Below are 20,956 nucleotides of genomic sequence, written 5' to 3'. Positions count from 1 at the left end.
TGAAACACGTTCACTAAACCTAATAGACAAGAGATGCACAGGAACAAGAACATTCTATCTGAATAATCATCAGCAAATAATATTTATTACCATAACAAAACTACTAGGTACTAATCTAAAACCATTATAACGCATATTAGTAGAACTGATAATATCGGTAGGTAGATACTTAGTACTTACCCTATCATTCGGTAACCGTTAAGACCTTCCAGATTTATTACCCACCGCTTAAAACGCAATAACTTACGCTATAGTATCGGCATCTCTTCATGATTTATTATGTTAGTGTGACAAAATTCTTACAATAGCTACTTACTATCTTGAAAAATAGGGATAAACAATAAAATTGCTTAGAGAGCTCATCTCATCTGATTATAGTCTTCTCCTAATTTATGTTGGGATTCGCTTCCAAAAATGTTTAACTTTCCTACCAAGACATCCCTTTGTTAATAGTTCCAGGTTGTCAGCCTTTATGGCTTCTTACTAATCGAACGACAGTTAAAGATGTCCAAATATTCATGAAAAGATTATCACCCATCCACTGCCCGACCGCGCCAAAAGAATTATCAATAAGTTAGTGTTAGTGCACAAGTTTTCCATTAGGATGCTTAGAGGAGTTTTCATGACAACAATTTCTACTTAGATATTAAAATGTCGAAGACTAAGTAAGAAATACTATAATTTGAAAAAAAGCACTAAGTATTTTTAAAAGTTGCTAGCTAGCTAAGCTACTTTTTAACCATTGCTCTGCACTTTTTGTATCTGGAGCTTGAGATGCAAAAATAAAACATGACATTCCAGTCAAGCGATAATTACTCCGCTCGTTCACTTTTAATCTAAAACAAACTAGATAAACCTAAATATAAAATGAGATGGATTCCAGACAGCATTTGTTGACGGTTTACTAGGAATAGCCGCACTACTTCTTACGCTTCGTAAGATTTATTTCGTCCAAAAACGGACCGTTTTTCAGGCAATCGTTCATTATAATACGGTCAATGTTCGATTCAAACTAAATATTGCTTTAAGATGAATTACATATTAAAATTTTAATGAAGAATGATATAACTTCTCAATTACTACGAAAATTACAACTCTAACTAGGTACCTAAAATATTGTTTATATTAAAGAAACTCGCTTAGATGTTGGAAGCCTCTCTCCGTCTGAAATATGAAGTTCATTATTGAAGATTCCCGGACTTATCACGAAGCGCGTGTGATTGACAGAATTTTGTTCTAACTTATACATCTAACGAGGCGACGTGAATCAGCAACTTCACAATTATCTACAAACAACTTCGAAAGAAGTTTTAACTGAAGTCTATACAATACTAGCGACCCGCCCCGGCTTCGCACGGTATAGCATTGTTTCCCCACTATGTAATGTATGTTATTGTACATATACCTAAACCTTCCTCTTTAATCACTCTAGCTATTAAAAAAACCGCATGAAAATCGGTTGTGCAGTTTTGGAGATTTAAGCGTACAAAGGGCTTTAGGGGTATATGGACATAGGGATAGAAAAAGCGACTTTGTTTTATACTATTTAGTGATGTTACTAAGGTCGAAGTACAATGATTTCAGATAGCAGCTGTATACTGTGTTTGTGGTGCCCTGGCGAGAGAAGCGGCCGAAGCTGCTGATGGAGAACCAGCTCTCGAGTTGGTGTCAGCGCCTGCCGCAGCCATCGCCGACCTGTTACACGAAGATCCTGGCTCCTGGATTGCGTCACATGGTGGATGGGTACGCATATTCCTATAGTTACTTTGAGAAGAATTGTATAAGGGTGTTTTCCAATCGATAATTCGATAAATTTCCCCTTGACGATTTCACGACGGCTGAAGTGCCGTCGCAAATTAAGCCACTATTGACGGTGACTGTTGGCGGCGATTATAAAGGGCCGTTTAGTCGTCCAGAGCCATTCGAGAAACTTGTCTAGAATTCTGAATACCAAATTTATGGAATTGATTGGCTGCCCGACATTTTTGTTTGAATCGGAAAGCGTCAATTCAATTCGTATTTCGTTTCCCACACGCCATCTACCTATCTCTCCTGATTTTAATTTTTGAGTAAATTAATATTGTTATATCTACTATTTTTATATATTTGTGGGCTGATTGCACTGATTAGGTACATCTTTAGCCTTGGCACTCATAATGATGGTGTAAATTGTGCACACAATACCCTTTTTTTGTTAGCGCAATATTTAAAATTAATTAACGAGGAATTTAATTAAAATATAAATAATTACCAATCCAAAAGATATTCAATTACTTAAGAAATTAAAATTATCTATTCATGACAGTTTCAAATAAGTAGCTTTAAGTAATTTGATTTGATTGAGTCTTGGAATTTACTTTCTGAGATAATAATCAAATCTAGTTAGCCAGTTACATGGATTCATTGAAAGTAACAACTACTTACCTACATTTAACTGGCTATAAGGTTTTACTCATTCTTAAGCAAGTATAGAATTAATGTGGCCTAGAGAAAGTGTAAATCCTGTTTTGACATTGTTTATGAAAACCGACCAAGTGCGAGTCGGACACGCGCACGAAGGGTTCCATAACATCTATAGCACAGCCAAAAAATTACGTTTGATGTGAAAGAGTCTCTTAAATTACTATTTTTATTACTCTAGTTTTTATTAGGTATTTGTTGTTATAGCGAAAACAATAATCATCTGTGATTTAACTGTCTAACTATCACGGTCAAAGAGCATACAGCCATATATGTCGTAGTCATATATGTCGGTTCGGTATTTATATATGTCATATATACAGCCGAACAGACGGACAGCGAAATCTTAGTAATAGATAAATAGATAGGGTCCCGTTTATCCCTTTGGTAACGGAACCCTAAAAACCAAATTAAGTTTATGCTAATCAACGCAAAACGCTACCAGAATAATCAGCCCTCAACAAAATGGCTGTCTGAAACTGAGCCGTTGACAAATAAGTTTATTTACCTACCTTCAAAATGTCACGCTTAGTTCAACAATTTGTGAACTTTCGGGTTTTATAGATAGATACCTACCTATGTTTCTGTATTCAAATGCCCGTAATTATGTATTAGGTATACGGACAATAAAATTGACGCTTACTAAAAACCTTCTATTCCTTCTTTACGTTTTGTCGTAAATCGCGTCTAGGATCCCTACATCTAACAAGCCTTCTTTTGTTTCCAATTTTATTTTACTTACGAAATCTTTGTTCACAGAATGGTTTAGTGGAGCGACTTCGAGCCAGCGAACGAGACCAGCGATCTGAAAAGAATCTTCGAGTGATGGTGTCTTTCTTCGTGTTCGTGTGTCTGACCCTACTGCTGTTCCGATGGGTCCTTCACGCACATCCCGCGTACAACGAGTAGACCTCATTTTAATTAGCTATAGTCTATAGTAACGTTTAAAAAAAAAGTTGTGACACAACGTTGGCAGGTGATTAGTTTTAGTCTAGGTGAAATGAATAGGCGAGAGGCTAGAGGTGCATAATATTTTTATTTATTTAATCGGTCCCTTCGTCAAACAGAATCTTTGCCCTTCTCCGATTCGATCCAGAGACCGATATATTCCCAATTTTTTGCACCGCCCATTACCCAGCCTGTTGGATAGTATTTTATGCAAAATAATTTTATAGATAGGTAATAAATAACAGCGAACATTTTTTTTTATTAAAGCTAAAGGTGCTGTTGTTGAATAAGCGATCAAAATATTTTTTTTTCGTCTAATGTTTGTTAAAAATAGTAGGTATACTTCTATGTGTAGCTGTGATACAACATAAAAATTACCTTACCTAACTTAATGTAAATGGCAATAGCAATACGCTAACGCGTCGACCTGACAATTGCCAGGTCATGAGTTCGATGGCCGCCCATAGAACCCCCTCCAGATAACAGCTATTATTTAGCTTTCAAACCTATATCATATACCATTTTACGTAATACCTAATTACCTATTTTCAGAACAACTTAGGTATCTATGTGCTGAGTAGATAAAAGATTTTGTAAATATATCTGTTGGTAGATAGATAAGTATTACCTAAATGCATGTACCTAAACTTTAATACCTACATAAAAATATCTTCTGTAACACTTAGGTATTTAATTGTATCATCTACCTAAGTTGATCAGCAACTTATTAACGTCTATTTGTGCCACAAATGAACATAAGATGTTATGTGAAGTGAAGCTCCAAAGATGTAAACTCTTAAATTGTAAGACATGTCGTAGCCATATTGTCTAAATTATTTATTACCAAAACTTTATCCACAGCAGAATAATCTTATTAAGTAATTTGTAAGTAGCCTGAAAAAAAAATATAAGTAATATTTTTGATGTTTCCTTATTTGCCTTTTATTTAATTACCTTCATTCTTCTAAACAGGCGATTTGTAAGTAAGTACTGTTCATATTCATAAAACCCAGCAAAAAGGCAGCCAAGTGAACAATGTGACAGAAAGTCCTATAAGTTCTGTTTCTGAACTGAAAACTTCTTTGACGACGCGGCGACGTTGCATGTGCAGTTTTTGTGATGGGTAACCGTCACGCGCCATATAAGAGAGATAGATTGATTCACAAGAAAGAGTAAACAAAATGTTAGTCGAAACAAAACACACGTCAATGACGTCACGCACGAAATGAAAGGGATAGACTGCTAAGTATAAAAGAGTAAAAAAATGTTTAAATCGAAACAAAAGACACGCCAATGACGTCACGCACGAAATGAAAAGGATAGATAGATATATAAAGAAGACAGAGATAAACGAATAGTTAAAAGTGTATAGTACGAATAAAATGAGGGTTTTTGAAATTTTTTCTGCCACCGGGTGGCGCCACGTATGCGTCTGGTCCAAACAGCTGTCAAATAGTATGGAATTGTAGGTGCCGAACTTATTGTTTATTGAAATTCTGTTATATTGGAAGTGTTATTGATTTTATTATGGACTACGGTCAGAATAAGGTTTCCGAACTAAAAATTGAGCTAAGAGAGAGGGTGCAAAAGTCACTGGTACTAAGGAAAAGCTTGTTGAAAAATTTGTTAACACAATATGATTTAGTTTTTTTTATTTACTCAACCTCAATAGTAAAACAATAATGCAGTGCTTTAATTATAAAATAAAAAAACCACTAAAATCGTTCACTATTCATAGTAAAGATAAGCACTTTGACAGTTACCTGGACCTGACGACTCAGTGCGCCACCTGGTGGATGCCATTTTAGAAAACCCTCATTGCAATAAAAAATCAAATAATCGTAAAGAACATGCATAAAATGCTTACAGTAGGTATGTAACGCCATTTAAGTATTTGATAATTTATAAATACGGTAACTTTATAATATTCTCAAAAATAATTGCAATTCGTGGGAAACGAACTCACAACCTCTCGATTGCCTAACTCATCATCAGCCTTTTCACTGTCCCATGTGTGGCTTCTTCTCTTACAGCCAGTTTCTTCATCAAAAGTAAAAGTCAAAGAAATGTCATGTAAGTAATGGTCAAGGCTAATGTAATAGCAAAACTGATAGTTAAAATCGTGAAAAATCGAATTTGACCGTTACTTTATGACATTACTTTGGGTTTTACTTTTGATGAAGAAACTGGCTGTAAGAGAGAAGGAATGAGCGTTAATCACCACGCTTGCTTGCTCAGTGCGGATTGGTGATTTCAGAGTTGAAAGTCCAGGGGCCCGACTCTCCTAAGTTAATAATGTCAAAATCGAATAGAAATCGAATCGCAATATGATCGCAATAGCAGTTTTAACCGTATCGGGCACAACGGCGGATCCAGGGGGTAGGTCACAAGGTCATGACCTCCCCCTGGGCCAGGGTTCAGGACCTAAGAGGACCAATAATTGAAATGGTTAAACACGATGTTTTATGTTTTTGTTATAAATATAAGATAATTTTTATTCCGAGTAAATAGGTAGATACCTACATAGGTACAGGTAGAGTAGTTTTGCTGAAGAATTCGTGTTCGCAGCGCTCGCTCTCTATTCTTTATTTACTCTTTATCCGTACCCAAAAGGAGGAAACGGGACCCTGTTACTAATAATCCGCTGTCCGGCAGGTATCTCCGGTATCTCATGCAGGGCCATCTTAACCTATGGTGCAGGGTGTGCGCATAACCCGGGCGCCTCGATATCACGGGCGCCGCGGGACGCCCCACCACCAGGAAATTTCGATGAAATTACACCTGTTCCACATTGTATCATGATACTGACATAAAAGTCGCCTTCGCTTTGTTGGATTGATCATTTTGATTATTTTTAACTTTTAACATCCTCCAACTAAGTGAAAAAATTCTAGCTCGCTACGCTCGCGAGTAAATGACTATGTCTGTACTGTATTTCTGATTGTTTATAATTTTTATTGACGCACCGAATCAACGAACACAAATGGCCCTTGCTCTAATCACGGTTCCTTTTTATTTGTACGTAATTCTCAGTGATTTGTGAGTCTTCAAACAAATAATTTAAAAAAGTTCGCACTCGCTGCGCTCGCGGCTACTTGTTGCTTTACAATGTACTTAATCAGGTGCTTTTGTGTCGTAGGCTCAAAAAATTTCGCGCTCGCTTCGCTCGCCCAATATCATATACATACATCTTACCTTGATATCTTCATAAGTCAAATATAGCAAAATAAAAAATAATTAATGGAGTCCTCAAAAACAAAACAGTTTGCGCTTCCGACTGCTTGTTACTTTACAGCGGTTTTTAAAACTTATGAACTTTTTGTGTCTCAAAATTTAAAAACTTACGCGCTCGCCTCGCTCGCGCTCATTTTTACAATTACGTTGTTCTGTTACGACTTTCATAACTTAAATCTGGCCAACAGTTTGAGCCTACAATGATTTGGAAACATTTTTTTAAGTCCTTTATCTACCAAAAAAGTGACTTTCGTTCGAACGTTCTTATTTATATTCCTTGTAAAGTACTTCGATCAATATGTACTACTCAAAATCTTTCAATAGATACATAGGTGGCGCTTGGGTGATGATTGCACCCAGGCGCTACATGAGTTAGAGACGACCCTGATCTCATGAACCCATGTATCTCATGAATAGTAAGACAATTGAAGTTTTCACAGAAAATGTTTTACTGTTACTGCAATAAAAAACGTACGCGCCCTTTTCTACACAATACTTTTGAGACGTTTAGTCTTCAACCTGAAAAAATTCTCGTGCTTGCTATGATCGCGCTTTCTTGTATTTGTGCTGTATATTTGTTATACAGCAAGAAAGCGTTTTCATCTACTTTTAGTCCTCGAACTGAAAAAAAATATTCGCGCTCGCTTCGCTCGCGCTTTTTTCAATTTCTCATCTGTGATTATGTCCAGGAAATCGCGTTCGCTCAGCTCGGACCATTTTCTACATAAAAACATTTTTTTAACCTTAGTCCTCGACCAGAACAAAAATTTTCGCGCTCGCTTCGCTCGCGCTTTTCTGTTTGGCGCGTGTGTGTTGTTTAATACGAGAAATTACGCTCACTCTGCTCAAGCCATTTTCTACATGAAAACACTTTTCTTAACATTCGTAAAAATTTCGAGCTCGCTACGATCGCGCTTGTTGTATTTATACTACTACTTTTAATATTAAAAGAAGTATACGCTACAATATAATATTTTTTGTGACTTGACCACGACTGTGTGACCCCCCCCTGGCGCCGAAGCTGGATCCGCCCTTGATCGGGCAATCTGCTACTAATATAAGACCAATCGTATTCCAACGAAATTCGATTGGTTTGCGATTGGTCCGCTATTTTGGTGATTTTGGTCTATACGGTAATTTGCTGTACAATTATTTTGCAATCGTAAATCATTTGCAGACAAAATGATTCATTATTGAATGACAGAAAAGGATACAAACGTGTATTTCAAAGAAAAAATAGCGGAATGCCACATACGCTTCAATCGTAATCGAGTCGGGATTTGATCTCAGTCGGACCGAGTCGAACGTGAATCGTATGTCGCTTAAGTAAAATTAGGAGAATCGGGCTCCAGGTTACATCGAGTCCTCGAAATGTTTTCCTTCAGCCTTCACCTTTACTTAGTCATTGGTGAGTCCAAGAAAGATATTAGAATTATAAATGATAAACTAGAAAAAAAAATGGTGTCCAAATTGAAAAATAGGTACCGAGGAAAGATGCATTACATAAGAAAAAAATATAGAACAGAGACATGTAGTGCCATCTTTCTTATACTGAACGCACTTTCAATAGCCGTGTGGCCTACACACTACACACCACACCTTCACCTTACCACATTCATAGGATCAAAGATGATCCTAGCCTTGTATTTTTTTTTTATCGTAATCTCAAAATAAGGACTTAAGAATTAATATATGACATTTTTTATTAATTTATTATTGTCACATAGCTGCATAGTTATGTGCCCGTTAGCGACACAATTTGAATATAATAATAATTTATTTCTTAATTAGGTAATTTTTAGATCAGTTGCCCAAATAAGCCATTACCTAAGTTTTTTCGAGAGACAACATTGCACATTTTAATCCGTGCTTGTATTTTACAATTAAGTCCAAAGAAAAGTAACAGCAGTATTGGTGGAATAACGTATTAGAGTTAATTAGAGGCATCTAACATCTAAACAGAGGATTGATCAATCGATAGAAGTAAACGGATCTTATTTAATTTTTGTGTCCAAATAATATGTAACAAACTAAAACGGTAACAAAAGCCGAAACCAAAGACAAAATTGTATCCGTCCGGACCAAAAGCTTCATTTTCAAAATCAAATCAAAAAGTGTATAAAAAACAAACAGAATTGTTTATGGTCTCGTCAGAAAGCTGAAACAATTGAAGAAATAATAGGCATGTTAAAGCAGAAAAATACATGTACTATAAATATTGCGATAGTGAAATACTTGTGACCAAACTAGCAGTGGATAATCTCATTACTTGTAAGTTAATACATCCTTGATTAAAAGTGTTCTGTATAAATATGAATAATAGCCATTGCAGAGAAAAGGAAATCAAAAAAGAACGTCACACACAAAACGTGAGGTGGCGCTATTGTATATGGGGTTTCGTACGGGAGCGAAAGAGATAAAATTAGCTGTCAATGTCAGTACACTATTCACAAATATGACTGAGTCTAAGAATTTATTATTTTTAATTGATACTTATTAGACCAAAATCCCTCAGTTATATGATATATTGATTGTATTGGTAATTGCTTCGGTAATAAAGGATTCTTATAATTCATAAAAAATATGGTAGCAATGCTGTGAACTGCGGCATTATATGAGGCCGATTTTTTTTACTCGTTGTGTTTACTAAAACTCTCTTTGCAGGTGTAAATGAGAGTAACGATGTGTTATCGCGACAACAAATGAACAGTGATCAAATCTTCTTTAATTGTGTAGTGTTTCGTTGGTACAAAATATCGTAGCCGCAATGATGAAGAGTACGTTACCTAAGGACAAACCTGGCAAAATGAGGATCCGAGCTTTCCCAGTGAGTATCGATGCGCCAAGCATTATCATTCACATTTCATCTATTGTAGCCCTTCACACTACAACGTAATGTTAATTACTTCACAACTCACATCCAAATCATCATTGTATAATTGTATCATTCATATTGTTGTATAATTCTACTAAATAATTGTTCAATTTTGCGATTGTTCACAAGATTGTGATTGCGTTTTTTTGTAAATACCAGTTTATTTCCTTTGGTCATAAATCTGAGTTTAATCTGTATTTTAAATAATCTCCTAAACTAGTTGTTTGTTTTCTTGCATGTTGTGTTATGCAGAAAGCAGAGCAACAAAAACCTTATCACAATGTAATGAAAAGGGTTCCTATGACTCATCAAAATAACTTGCTCTTTAATTTGAATGTTGTTTATTATTAAAGACTTACTGAATAGTACGTATATTTTAGCATTAATAATCACTATTCATTTAATCGCATTTAAATAAAATGTATTCATTAAGTTTAGGCCAAAAATGACTAACATAAAGAAGTTCTGTTATTTATTATATTTATGATTATTTACCTTTTCAGCAAGTAATCAATAATAGTAACAATGAACTATACTTTAAAATAATAACTTGACCATATAGTTTTTGTTTCAAGAAAAAAGAGGTTAGAACTGCAATGTTGTTAGTATGGTAACACCTATGTTGACTTAACTGTCAATGTTATTTAAAAATAGAAACCAATTTATTTTCCTTTAGAACAAAATTTTTGTATTCAATATGTCATAATTATATTTTTGATGACAGGAGTGAAAATCAATCCAAAGATAAACATTCTTATTTTTTCATACTATATATACTTAATGTTTTTGAACTTCTATTTTGATTTTGTACAATGTTGGTTTAACACCCTAAGATATTAATTTTCAAGATGACGAGAAAATTTCAAGTGTGGAACTATTCCGAACCATACTACCAAATGTATCCAGACACTTGGGTCTGTACTGTTGAAACAATTCAGGGAACTGCTGTGGTGACTTGTGACAAGTTTTGTGTGAATGATGCAAAACACTGTGTTTACATTACAGATGACTATGGATGAGAAGTATGTGGAGAGCATATGGAGTTTACTTAAAAATGCAATACAAGAAATTCAAAAGAAGAACAATTCGGGTCTTTCATTTGAAGAACTTTATCGCAATGCTTACACCATGGTTCTCCACAAGCATGGTGAGAGACTTTACACTGGGTTGAAGGAAGTTGTCACGCAGCATCTTGAAACAAAGGTAAAATCTATTCCTTTTTATGAATGCTCATTTGATGTAAGTAGTAGGTTTGTGTTTACATTCAATTATCTACTTTTCCAGGTGAGGGAAGATGTTTTGCACTCGTTACACAATGGCTTCCTGCAGACCCTAAACAATGCCTGGACAGATCATCAGACTAGTATGGTTATGATTCGAGACATACTCATGTACATGGACAGGGTATATGTACAACAAAATGAAGTGGACAATGTGTATAATCTGGGACTTATTATTTTTAGAGATCAGGTTAGTAAATTAGTTTTATACAGTTTTAGTAGTTGCTAATATTTTCATTTTTATGTGTACTAAAACTTAACAAAAGATTATGAGAATTTATAACAAAGGTAAACATGTCCATTTGTGTTATTCTACACTGCCTTGACAATTACATAGTACATGATGTGACTTGGCCATATAACTGGTATGACATGCAAATTGAACAAGCTGAATGCAAAAGTACTTTTCCTTCAACCATTGTATAATTGTGATTTAACCTATGCAAATAAGCAGTTTTGTTTTGTAGAACCCATCCATAAAGACTTCCTCAATGTAAATTAGTTATTTTAATTCCTGAATAGTTGAAGGAAATGGCTCCTAGAAATATCAGAACTTGTATTGTCAGTCTGTTCTTGTTTGAATCAAACTAACTTTCATCCGGACCTCTAATAGTCTGCCTCAAAAAGCCATGTTATCCATGGACCTTAACTGGCATTTGTGCATATTTAATTATGTTAATAATTGACTAGCTGTTTAACACGTATCATGGAGGAAGTTCTCGTATCTGGATAAAATATAGCATATCTTACTTGGAGATAGTGTAGCTTCCCAACAGTGAAAGAATTTTTCAAATTGGTTCAGTTGTTTTAAAACCTAGCGTTGTACTTACAAGTAACAGTAACCATCACCAGTGTACAACAATAAAATCATTCTTTGACATATAACAAGTTACACACTGTATGTAAAGGTTGTTCGCTACGGTTGCATCCGTGACCACCTCCGTCAAACGCTGCTGGAGCTGGTGGCTCGCGAGCGACGCGGCGAGGTGGTGGACCGGCTGGCCATCCGCAACGCCTGCCAGATGCTGATGGTGCTCGGCATCAACTCGCGCGCCGTCTACGAAGAGGACTTCGAGAAGCCCTTCCTGCATCAGTCTTCAGAGTTTTATAGGGTATGTCTTACAGTCTTATAATCATAGTGCCAAAAAAATTGTCTTTTCCTCGCGACTTTGACCAAAAGTAGCTTTATCAGGGTTGGGACACCAAGGTTCAATGTATTGCTCTGGAAAAATTCTATCCGACTTGGTTCTGGTGATCTTGCGTGAATGCATTACCCAAACACAATAGTTAGGGTATAAGTCATACTAATTATAATGATTGTAGTGCCAAACAAAATTGGCAATCAACAAAACATATTATTTTCTGGCTATGTGCATTGCTGTGATGTTCATGCTTCGGGATTCCTTGATATTTAGTAAACAGGTGCTGCAGATGTTATGTAATGATGCTTAGAGATTTATAGTTAGCCTACTGGAATTATAAAAAAAAGGTTTATAGTCAGCAAAAAAGTTTTTGCTGATAAAATCAGGGTAGGTCTGATAATTTTTTTTTCGGTCCAGAGTCCAGACATATGATGCCTTCATGTAAAATGATCTTTCGCCGGAACCTTCGATTAGTAATACGAATTGGCGGATTGATCACATCCAATAACAATTTTTGTTTACGTAGATGGAATCTCAGAAGTTCCTGGCGGAGAACAGCGCGGCGGTGTACATCAACCGCGTGGAGGCGCGGATCGCGGAGGAGGCGGAGCGCGCGCGGCACTACCTGGACGAGAGCACCGAGCCGCGCGTCGTCGCCGTGCTCGAGCACGAGCTCATCGAGAGGCATATGAAGACTATCGTTGAGGTATGTACTGTTACATGGTTATGTTAGTTGAGGAATATAGGGAAACAAAGCAAAGGGACTGGCATGGTAACAACAACAAAAATTAGACTCAACTAGACTGTTACATAACTCACTCGTAACTAAATTGTGTACTATGCCAGTATTCATACACATATTAAAAGCTCCTTTTTTGAATCAATAAATCGCTAGAGTTGATCATTGTAACTGTCCAATTAAATGAGCTTGACTCTACTATGATGTTGGGCTTGCCAACCTTCCACTGAGTTCTTATGTACTGTACCAAAATGGTACATACGTCTATTTACACTCGGAGAGAGTCATTCTGCTAATGCGTTTGTTTCAAACTGTCTTCTTGTTTGTTCTTAGATGGAGAACTCAGGCGTGGTGCACATGCTGATGCACACGCGCACGCTGGAGCTGGCGTGCGTGTACAAGCTGCTGTCGCGCGTCGCCGAGGGGCTGCGCACCGTCGCCGACGCCGTGTCCGCGCACCTGCGCGAGCAGGGCCGGGCCCTCGTCACCGACACGCACCACAACACCAACGCCATCACCTTCGTGCAGGTCACTATAGCATTATATACACGAGCAGGCCGGGCCCTCGTCACCGACACGCACCACAACACCAACGCCATCACCTTCGTGCAGGTCACTATAGCATTATATACACGAGCAGGCCGGGCCCTCGTCACCGACACGCACCACAACACCAACGCCATCACCTTCGTGCAGGTCACTATAGCATTATATACACGAGCAGGCCGGGCCCTCGTCACCGACACGCACCACAACACCAACGCCATCACCTTCGTGCAGGTCACTATAGCATTATATACACGAGCAGGCCGGGCCCTCGTCACCGACACGCACCACAACACCAACGCCATCACCTTCGTGCAGGTCACTATAGCATTATATACACGAGCAGGCCGGGCCCTCGTCACCGACACGCACCACAACACCAACGCCATCACCTTCGTGCAGGTCACTATAGCATTATATACACGAGCAGGCCGGGCCCTCGTCACCGACACGCACCACAACACCAACGCCATCACCTTCGTGCAGGTCACTATAGCATTATATACACGAGCAGGCCGGGCCCTCGTCACCGACACGCACCACAACACCAACGCCATCACCTTCGTGCAGGTCACTATAGCATTATATACACGAGCAGGCCGGGCCCTCGTCACCGACACGCACCACAACACCAACGCCATCACCTTCGTGCAGGTCACTATAGCATTATATACACGAGCAGGCCGGGCCCTCGTCACCGACACGCACCACAACACCAACGCCATCACCTTCGTGCAGGTCACTATAGCATTATATACACGAGCAGGCCGGGCCCTCGTCACCGACACGCACCACAACACCAACGCCATCACCTTCGTGCAGGTCACTATAGCATTATATACACGAGCAGGCCGGGCCCTCGTCACCGACACGCACCACAACACCAACGCCATCACCTTCGTGCAGGTCACTATAGCATTATATACACGAGCAGGCCGGGCCCTCGTCACCGACACGCACCACAACACCAACGCCATCACCTTCGTGCAGGTCACTATAGCATTATCCACACCAACACTTTTCACTCAGGAGCCAGAAATACTGTCAACTAGTCTTACCAAGTGTTTCATGAAAACAGGTTCTGTAGGTAATGTATAAAAGTGTGAAAACACAATTATGAAACGAGCGACCGTCGCGAGCTACACCCGTTTTTTTTATTATTATTGTACTCCTAGAATTCCAATTCTAAAACAAGATTATAAATAAATACTGATCGTGAAATATTTGTTACAGAATCTGCTCGACCTGAAGGACAGATTTGATCACTTCCTTCAAAACTCGTTTAACAATGATAAGATTTTCAAACACATGATTGCGTCAGACTTCGAATACTTCCTCAACTTGAACAGCAAATCGCCAGAGTTTTTATCGCTGTTCATCGACGGGAAGTTAAAGAAGGGTGAAAAAGGCGTAAGTATTTGCTCATAAAATCTTGCAAACACAGGTGTTTTGGCTGTCTAAAACATGATTTTTCCACAGATGAGTGAACAAGAAATCGAAGCTGTGTTGGACAAAACTATGGTACTGTTCAGATTCTTACAAGAAAAGGATGTGTTTGAGCGTTATTATAAGCAGCACTTGGCCAAACGATTGTTGCTCAACAAATCTGTCTCCGATGACAGTGAGAAGAATATGATCTCTAAACTGAAGGTTAGTTTGACTTGGATTATTAATCAACCGATTCTATATCATATCTAAGTTATCCAAAATATGAACACTTTGTTTATACATATTTTGGTTTTTAACCTTTCCCAGAAAGAAGGTTTACTTAAGGACGTTGAACCGCGAGATTTTCAATGTATAATCGGAGATGTCTCGCAAATAGAGAATTCGATAAGTGACTAAATGAACAATCTGTCCGCCTCCCCATCCTGTCCACACATTTCTGCAAAATTCTTTACCAATTATAGATGGGCATTTTCGTAAGTGTCCTATGTGTATCATATACCGTTGGTAGTTCTTTTTCCATCGTAAAAAGTCTGCTTAAAGTCTTGGTATGTTGATTCAAATTCTGTTCTTTGCTTATGTTTTCAAAATTAAGTTAAATGCAACCAAGAAACGGTTTAGGTAAAGAATTTTGCAGAGAATTAAGACTTTAAGCAGGGTTCAGTAGTTATATCATGTTGTTAGACTAATTGTAATGTATTTGCATAAATTGTAATAATGTGCAGTAAAGTTGACACAGTTTGCCTGGCATAATTTCTTATAAAAATACTATATTTTTTATGCTCTTTTCAGACTGAATGCGGTTGTCAGTTCACATCAAAGCTGGAAGGAATGTTCAAAGACATGACCGTCTCGAACACTATAATGGAAGAGTTCAAGGAGCATGTGCTGTCATCCGGGGTGAATCTTTGTTATTTCTTACCTTTGTCCAGGCCTTGTTATCATAGTCGAGCTGACTGTAAGTCGTCACTCGCAGGCCCTACATTGTACAATTTAATTCCTTCAATATTTTTTATAATGGAAAGATGTACTTGCAGATCAATCTTCACGGCGTAGATCTGTCAGTGCGTGTACTAACCACCGGCTTCTGGCCCACACAAAGCGCGACACCGAAATGCAACATACCTACAGCGCCACGAAATGCATTCGAAGTTTTCAGAAGGTAACAGCAGACTCCAAGACGAGGCCTTAGGATAGTCGCTTTAAATTTTTTCTTAATTAATTTTCACGATTGTTACCGCTTTCTTTAATGGTATGATTAGAGAGTTTACCTCGCGAGAAGCTACTAAAGATATGTGATATTATGTTCAGCTTCTACCTAGCGAAGCACTCTGGGCGGCAGTTGTCGCTGCAGCCGCAGCTGGGCAGCGCGGACCTGAACGCGACGTTCCGCGCGGCCGCGTCGTCGCCGCCGCGCTCGCCGCCCGCGCCCGCCGCTCCGCGCCGACACATCATACAGGTCTCCACCTTCCAGATGTGTGTGCTGCTGCTCTTTAATAAGCGCGAACGACTCACTTACGAGGTGCGTACCTGACATTTCTTTATTTATTTACACTCCCCCTAATTTCGTAGAGAATTTAAATTTTGGTATTTTCATCATAACGGATTCGTATAAACTCAGTTTTTTTCCAAAATTATCCAGTACTATATTCAAACGTGCCAGAATATCGTTTAATCAATCTTTTGATATATAAATAAAATACAGTTGTAAAAAAATTGTGAACTGCAAAAAATTTTAATTATTTTGAACATACAAGTGTTAACGTCTTTTGTCATCTAGTGATTGTCTAGGTTGACTTCATGTATTTACTCTTGCAGGAAATACTCAACGAGACTGATATACCAGAGAAAGATCTTGTCCGGGCCCTACAGTCGTTAGCGATGGGTAAGCCCACCCAGAGGGTGCTCATCAAACAGCCGAAGACAAAGGAGATAGAACCATCTCATCAATTTTACGTGAACGACGCCTTTACATCTAAGTTACATAGGTATGCTACATAACCTTTGATACAGTCATTTAATTTTAAACCTTTTTTAACTCTGTTCCTTCTGTTTATCAGAGTTAAGATCCAGACGGTAGCGGCTAAAGGCGAGTCTGAACCGGAGAGACGCGAAACACGTAATAAAGTTGATGAAGACCGCAAACATGAAATAGAAGCGGCCATTGTGCGCATCATGAAAGCCAGAAAGAAAATGGCGGTAAGTAAAATATTTTTTGTAATCACTAAATAAATTGAACCTTTTGACAAAGTGCATTAAACATTTGTGATGTCCACAGCACACACTATTGGTCGCGGAAGTGACGGAACAACTGCGTGCTCGCTTCCTGCCGTCGCCGGTGGTTATCAAGAAGCGCATCGAAGGGCTGATCGAGCGCGAGTACCTGGCTCGCACGCCTGACGACCGCAAAGTCTACACTTACGTCGCATAGGTTTGTAGCGACATCTCAGCATTGCTCCGACCGATTTGTGTAAAAGCAGCTTCAGTTTATAATTACTGTCTTCTTTGCTTTTCAATATATTTTATTAGACTAAAATATTCTTTGAAGATTAATTATGTAAAAATATTGTAAATACCAATATAGCTCTAGTACCTTGACGTCATGTACTATGATAGTTTACCTCGTTTCCTTGATGCGGCTATATTAAAAACTTCCTTTATAACACAATGTTTTATTAAATTCTCTTTTGCCTCTTGGATTTGGCTAATACTCACGAGCTCTCATTGGGTTGACGTGGTCTAATTAAACCTAAAATGGGTTTTATTTTCAGGCCACCACAAACTCAAGATCGTTATGTCCTTGAAGGGGATGCCAAGTTAGAAGTGATAGAAGTAACAAAAGTATTTAAATTATTTCAAAATAAAAATTATTAGTTATTATTCAAGAGTTATTTTATTTGTAATAAGCAATATTACACAGCAGCATATAGTTACAATTAACGTGTTAGACATGTGAATACAGCCGTTCTGAGGAAAGGGGAAGAAGAAATCTTTGGGTAAATGAATATTTAAATGTGGACCTCCAGCATATTGAATTACACTTGGCTTGGTCAGATCCACGAAATTAATATCAACAGTAATGACAATAGAAATATCCTCTACATTAAAACTAACGTTTCTAGTTGTTACTCCATATTTAGCTGATAGGATCTTATTTTGACCCTTGTGTGATCCTTCGTCGACATTAGCGAACATGAAGGTAACAGATAGTCTGTTAATTAAATTATAACAGTAAAGTTTAAAGGTGTTTTCATTATACTCTCCATATACAGGATCGCGTTTATTGGTGTCTATAAACATATTTATCCAACCGTCGTCGGCAATACCATGTGGATTACCTAATGGAGATATGGATATATTACTGTTAAGCCTTAAAAGTTCAATTATGCCATTTTGTACATTGTTGCACATGTTCTTTTTTGGTAAAGTTGTGTGCGGATGTTCATATCGGCATTTAGTTCTTTTACTGATGCCAAATGTTACAATGTTACTTGTTGTATTGGATAAAACACAAAGTCCATTTTTGTTTTCCGGAAGTAACATTCGCCTCCTCGTTTCCGAAGTATTATTGAAAAAATTGTCGGTATAGTTACTCTTAACGTATGATGCAATTACTGGTAAACCGTTGATATACCCTGGGTTTCCACTTAATTCAATTACATGGTCTATAGACTTATTGGACATATAAAAATTTATATTGATTTCTTGCATCATGAATGGTAATACATGCGATATATTTTGTATGTGTAGTTTTATCGTCGCGTTCATTATTTTCAAATCGTAGTAATAGAATTCATAATCAATTTTCAACGCTATATTTTTGCAGACATTCTCCGTGCATGACGCTTCGTTCAAAGTTTTGTCGTAATTTGCACATACACCATCTTCACATGCAAGGATTGTCCAATTAATGCAATGAAGATTAGTGCAGTTCTGTAAAAAAAACATTTTGTTAAAACATGCTCTAAAACCAAATGAATAAACATAGTAGGATATTATTTTACCAAAGTGGTGCTGTTAAAAGTATTGTCAGTAGCACTTATAACCAAAGCTTCATCAGTAGTTTTCAATATATTAAACATTTCTAAATGCTCAAGTTTCACATTACATTTTATTTTCTCCTTTCGGATAAATTGTATTGGAACTCGATCTGTACAGTAATGGTTTACCATTGGTGCTGGGAAATCTGAAAATAGTAAATATGGTACTCTTTATTGCGTAGGAACTGCTTTAAACTCAATTTAAAAAAGGATATACAAATATTTGATGAGAGTCTAGTCCGAGAAGAGAAGAGCCTCCATTCAAATTATACAAACCCAAATAATAAAATATTCCATTTTTCAACAGCCAAATAGGATCACCCTGTTTATACAAGGTTTTCTTAAATTCATATGAAGGTTGCTTTGGAACAACATTTCGCCATGTGTAATAGTTATCGGTTGATGCAAGATTAAACTGAAAATAATAGAATACATATCAACAAAAGTTACTTAAATATTTACAAGTACATAAGCAATATAATAGTTTTCTACCTTTCTCAAACTTCGCTTATTAGGTAAGTTACTTTTAACAACACAGAACAGATTGTCAAGCATACTGCCTCCATATCTCTGTTCGTCTAATAAATGTGTAATGCATCCATCAATTGCTCTATCTTCTCCCTTTATTTTATCTTGGCATTGGAATATTTTGAGTTCATTTTCAGAACAGTCTTGATCACAACAACAGTATAAATCACAAACATTATACTGCAAAAAATAAGGAATTAATTCATTGAAAGGAATCTGTAGTTGGCAATGCAATGCATAGTAAAAGGCTGCTTGCTGAAATACTTACCAGTAAGTTACAATCACAGTGTAAATTAAAATTAACTTTAGATATAGTACTGGGTATTTCAGATGATTTGTTTTTTATATCATAAAATGTTATTTCTGTGACATCATCAAATTCAGTACTAGTGAAATACAGCTCTGTGGTAGTAGATGTGACATCTGTTTCAGAAGTATTTTCATCATAAAGGACATCAAATATTGTGGTGGTTGCATCCGTTGTTCCTAGTGATGTCTCCAACAATGAGGAGTTATTATAAATCTTTGATGGAGAGGTGTTTTTTAATGATCTACTCATGACATGTGTCCTGTAGTAAAGAGCATGAGGCTTAACACTAATGTTCTTCAATAAGTCTGTTATAACATCTTTGTGTGTAGTTACATTGAGAGCCGCAGGTTCATCAGCCTGATTTTTTTCTTGTATGTAATCCATGACACAAAACTGAATGAGTATTGATAGGACAGTGAAAGCTAAATATGTAATGACTTTCATGTTTCACTTATACTCTACTCCAAATTGACTAAAATTCCGGAGCAATATATTCACTTGGAGCTGAACTGTACCTTTTGACTGAGTCTTTAACTTAAATCTGTAAAAATAATAATTTGCATATAATGATTATAAAAAAAAAATTCAATTGAGAATATAAATATATTTAGCTTACCGATTCAAACCTAAATTAACAATATCACTTTGAATGAGTTGATGAGATCCACCAAGGAAAAATTGGCGAATTCTATCAGTAATAGAAGTTGCTGTCGGTATCCAGCAGTTCACATCGATCGTATGAGGCCCTGGCACTGCAGGTAAGCTACAGCAACCATATCCTACTATCCAAGAGCGTCCTATGGAATCGAGACAACTAACTTGCACTAACAATTTCGGCCAACCTGTATAATCAAATAAAAAAACACTTTAAAAGAATTATATAGGACTACAGCATTGGGTTTGTGAAAAAACATACCTTGGATCCCTTTTGTGACGTAGTGGATATCAAGAGGATGAGCCCAGTTTACAGTCTTATCATAGTCTGCCTTCCCTGAAATTGTCTGCCCCTCAGGGCAGCCTGATACTAACGTCCAATTGGGGCCTAAAATAAGAACAAGTATAAACTTCTTGTACAAATGTAAAGCGAAATATTACGTAATACAATAATTTACCGGCTTGAAAAGAATATCGACAAAATAAGGAAGATTTGTCGTGGAAGTTAGATGCGCACTGCAGTTGCCCTAAAATATGCAATTCTGCCATGAGACAACGTTAACTATCTTCATAGAGACGCTCATTATTCACAAAAATCGCAAAAGTTTAACATCAAACGATACATTTTTGTTGATAAACTGCGTAACCATGGTAACGGACTGACAGTATTGCCAGTGTTGCCATTTATAATATGACGTTTATGCGCTAGACGCGCCATCTTTTCTGTCTGTTGCTTTCAATTTATTGATTTTTA

General features: G+C 37.3%; 3 protein-coding genes across 6 annotated transcripts in view; 2 read left to right on the top strand and 1 right to left on the bottom strand.

The window, feature by feature from the left end:
• The window catches only part of LOC110371932 (bcl-2-related ovarian killer protein homolog A), a 45,309-nt gene extending 40,971 nt beyond the window's left edge, over nt 1-4,338 (top strand). The window contains exons 5-6 of the mRNA XM_021328395.3: nt 1,585-1,743; nt 3,220-4,338. Coding sequence (XP_021184070.1) covers nt 1,585-1,743; nt 3,220-3,369 — 309 coding nt within the window. The 3' untranslated portion in view covers nt 3,370-4,338. The remainder of the gene's footprint in view (nt 1-1,584; nt 1,744-3,219) is intronic.
• A 4,417-nt stretch (nt 4,339-8,755) lies between these two features.
• On the top strand, nt 8,756-17,555 carry Cul3 (Cullin 3). 3 transcript variants are annotated; one of them, XM_049852353.2, is made up of 16 exons: nt 8,756-8,913; nt 9,307-9,469; nt 10,523-10,720; nt 10,802-10,987; nt 11,706-11,909; nt 12,466-12,645; nt 13,012-13,206; nt 14,458-14,634; nt 14,704-14,874; nt 15,463-15,570; nt 15,708-15,832; nt 15,982-16,192; nt 16,489-16,658; nt 16,731-16,869; nt 16,949-17,101; nt 17,442-17,555. In XM_049852353.2, exons 2-15 carry the CDS (start codon nt 9,410-9,412, stop codon nt 17,099-17,101), a joined length of 2,277 nt encoding a protein of 758 aa, XP_049708310.1. In that variant the 5' UTR covers nt 8,756-8,913; nt 9,307-9,409; the 3' UTR covers nt 17,442-17,555. The 3 variants fall into 3 exon arrangements, with proteins under 3 accessions (XP_049708310.1, XP_063891190.1, XP_049708309.1); XM_064035120.1 differs by lacking the exon at nt 8,756-8,913 and adding an exon at nt 9,046-9,193; XM_049852352.2 differs by lacking the exons at nt 8,756-8,913; nt 9,307-9,469 and adding an exon at nt 10,270-10,431.
• Nucleotides 17,538-20,880, bottom strand: LOC110371890 (B9 domain-containing protein 2). Of its 2 annotated transcripts, XM_021328323.3 has the most exons (6): nt 20,165-20,304; nt 19,507-20,089; nt 19,203-19,418; nt 18,987-19,125; nt 18,675-18,856; nt 17,538-18,603 (listed from the first exon to the last, which is right to left on the bottom strand). In XM_021328323.3, the coding sequence occupies exons 2-6, from the start codon at nt 19,990-19,992 to the stop codon at nt 17,548-17,550; spliced, it is 2,079 nt and encodes a 692-aa protein (XP_021183998.3). In that variant the 5' UTR covers nt 19,993-20,089; nt 20,165-20,304; the 3' UTR covers nt 17,538-17,547. The 2 variants fall into 2 exon arrangements, with proteins under 2 accessions (XP_021183998.3, XP_021184000.3); XM_021328325.3 differs by lacking the exons at nt 17,538-18,603; nt 18,675-18,856; nt 18,987-19,125; nt 19,203-19,418 and adding exons at nt 20,465-20,590; nt 20,661-20,880 and having other exon boundaries at nt 19,850-20,089; nt 20,165-20,390.
• Between the last annotated feature and the right edge of the window lie 76 nt (nt 20,881-20,956).

The sequence above is a fragment of the Helicoverpa armigera genome, chromosome 6, assembly GCF_030705265.1.
Source record: "Helicoverpa armigera isolate CAAS_96S chromosome 6, ASM3070526v1, whole genome shotgun sequence".
Classification (NCBI taxonomy): domain Eukaryota; kingdom Metazoa; phylum Arthropoda; class Insecta; order Lepidoptera; family Noctuidae; genus Helicoverpa; species Helicoverpa armigera.
The sequence above is the reverse complement of the archived record's forward strand: the minus strand, read 5'-3'. Positions and strand labels throughout refer to the sequence as shown.

Excerpts from the sequence above, each read along its gene's own strand:
- Cul3 (XM_049852352.2), top strand. The coding sequence starts at position 10,366 with ATGACGAGAAAATTTCAAGTGTGGAACTATTCCGAACCATACTACCAA. Across the intron at positions 10,432-10,522 it reads AAATGTATCCAGACACTTGG|ATGACTATGGATGAGAAGTA; the intron begins GTCTGTACTGTT and ends TTTACATTACAG. Across the intron at positions 14,635-14,703 it reads TAAAGAAGGGTGAAAAAGGC|ATGAGTGAACAAGAAATCGA; the intron begins GTAAGTATTTGC and ends ATTTTTCCACAG.
- LOC110371890 (XM_021328323.3), bottom strand. The coding sequence starts at position 19,992 with ATGAAAGTCATTACATATTTAGCTTTCACTGTCCTATCAATACTCATT. Across the intron at positions 19,419-19,506 it reads ACTGTGATTGTAACTTACTG|TATAATGTTTGTGATTTATA; the intron begins GTAAGTATTTCA and ends TATTTTTTGCAG. Across the intron at positions 19,126-19,202 it reads ATAAGCGAAGTTTGAGAAAG|TTTAATCTTGCATCAACCGA; the intron begins GTAGAAAACTAT and ends TATTATTTTCAG.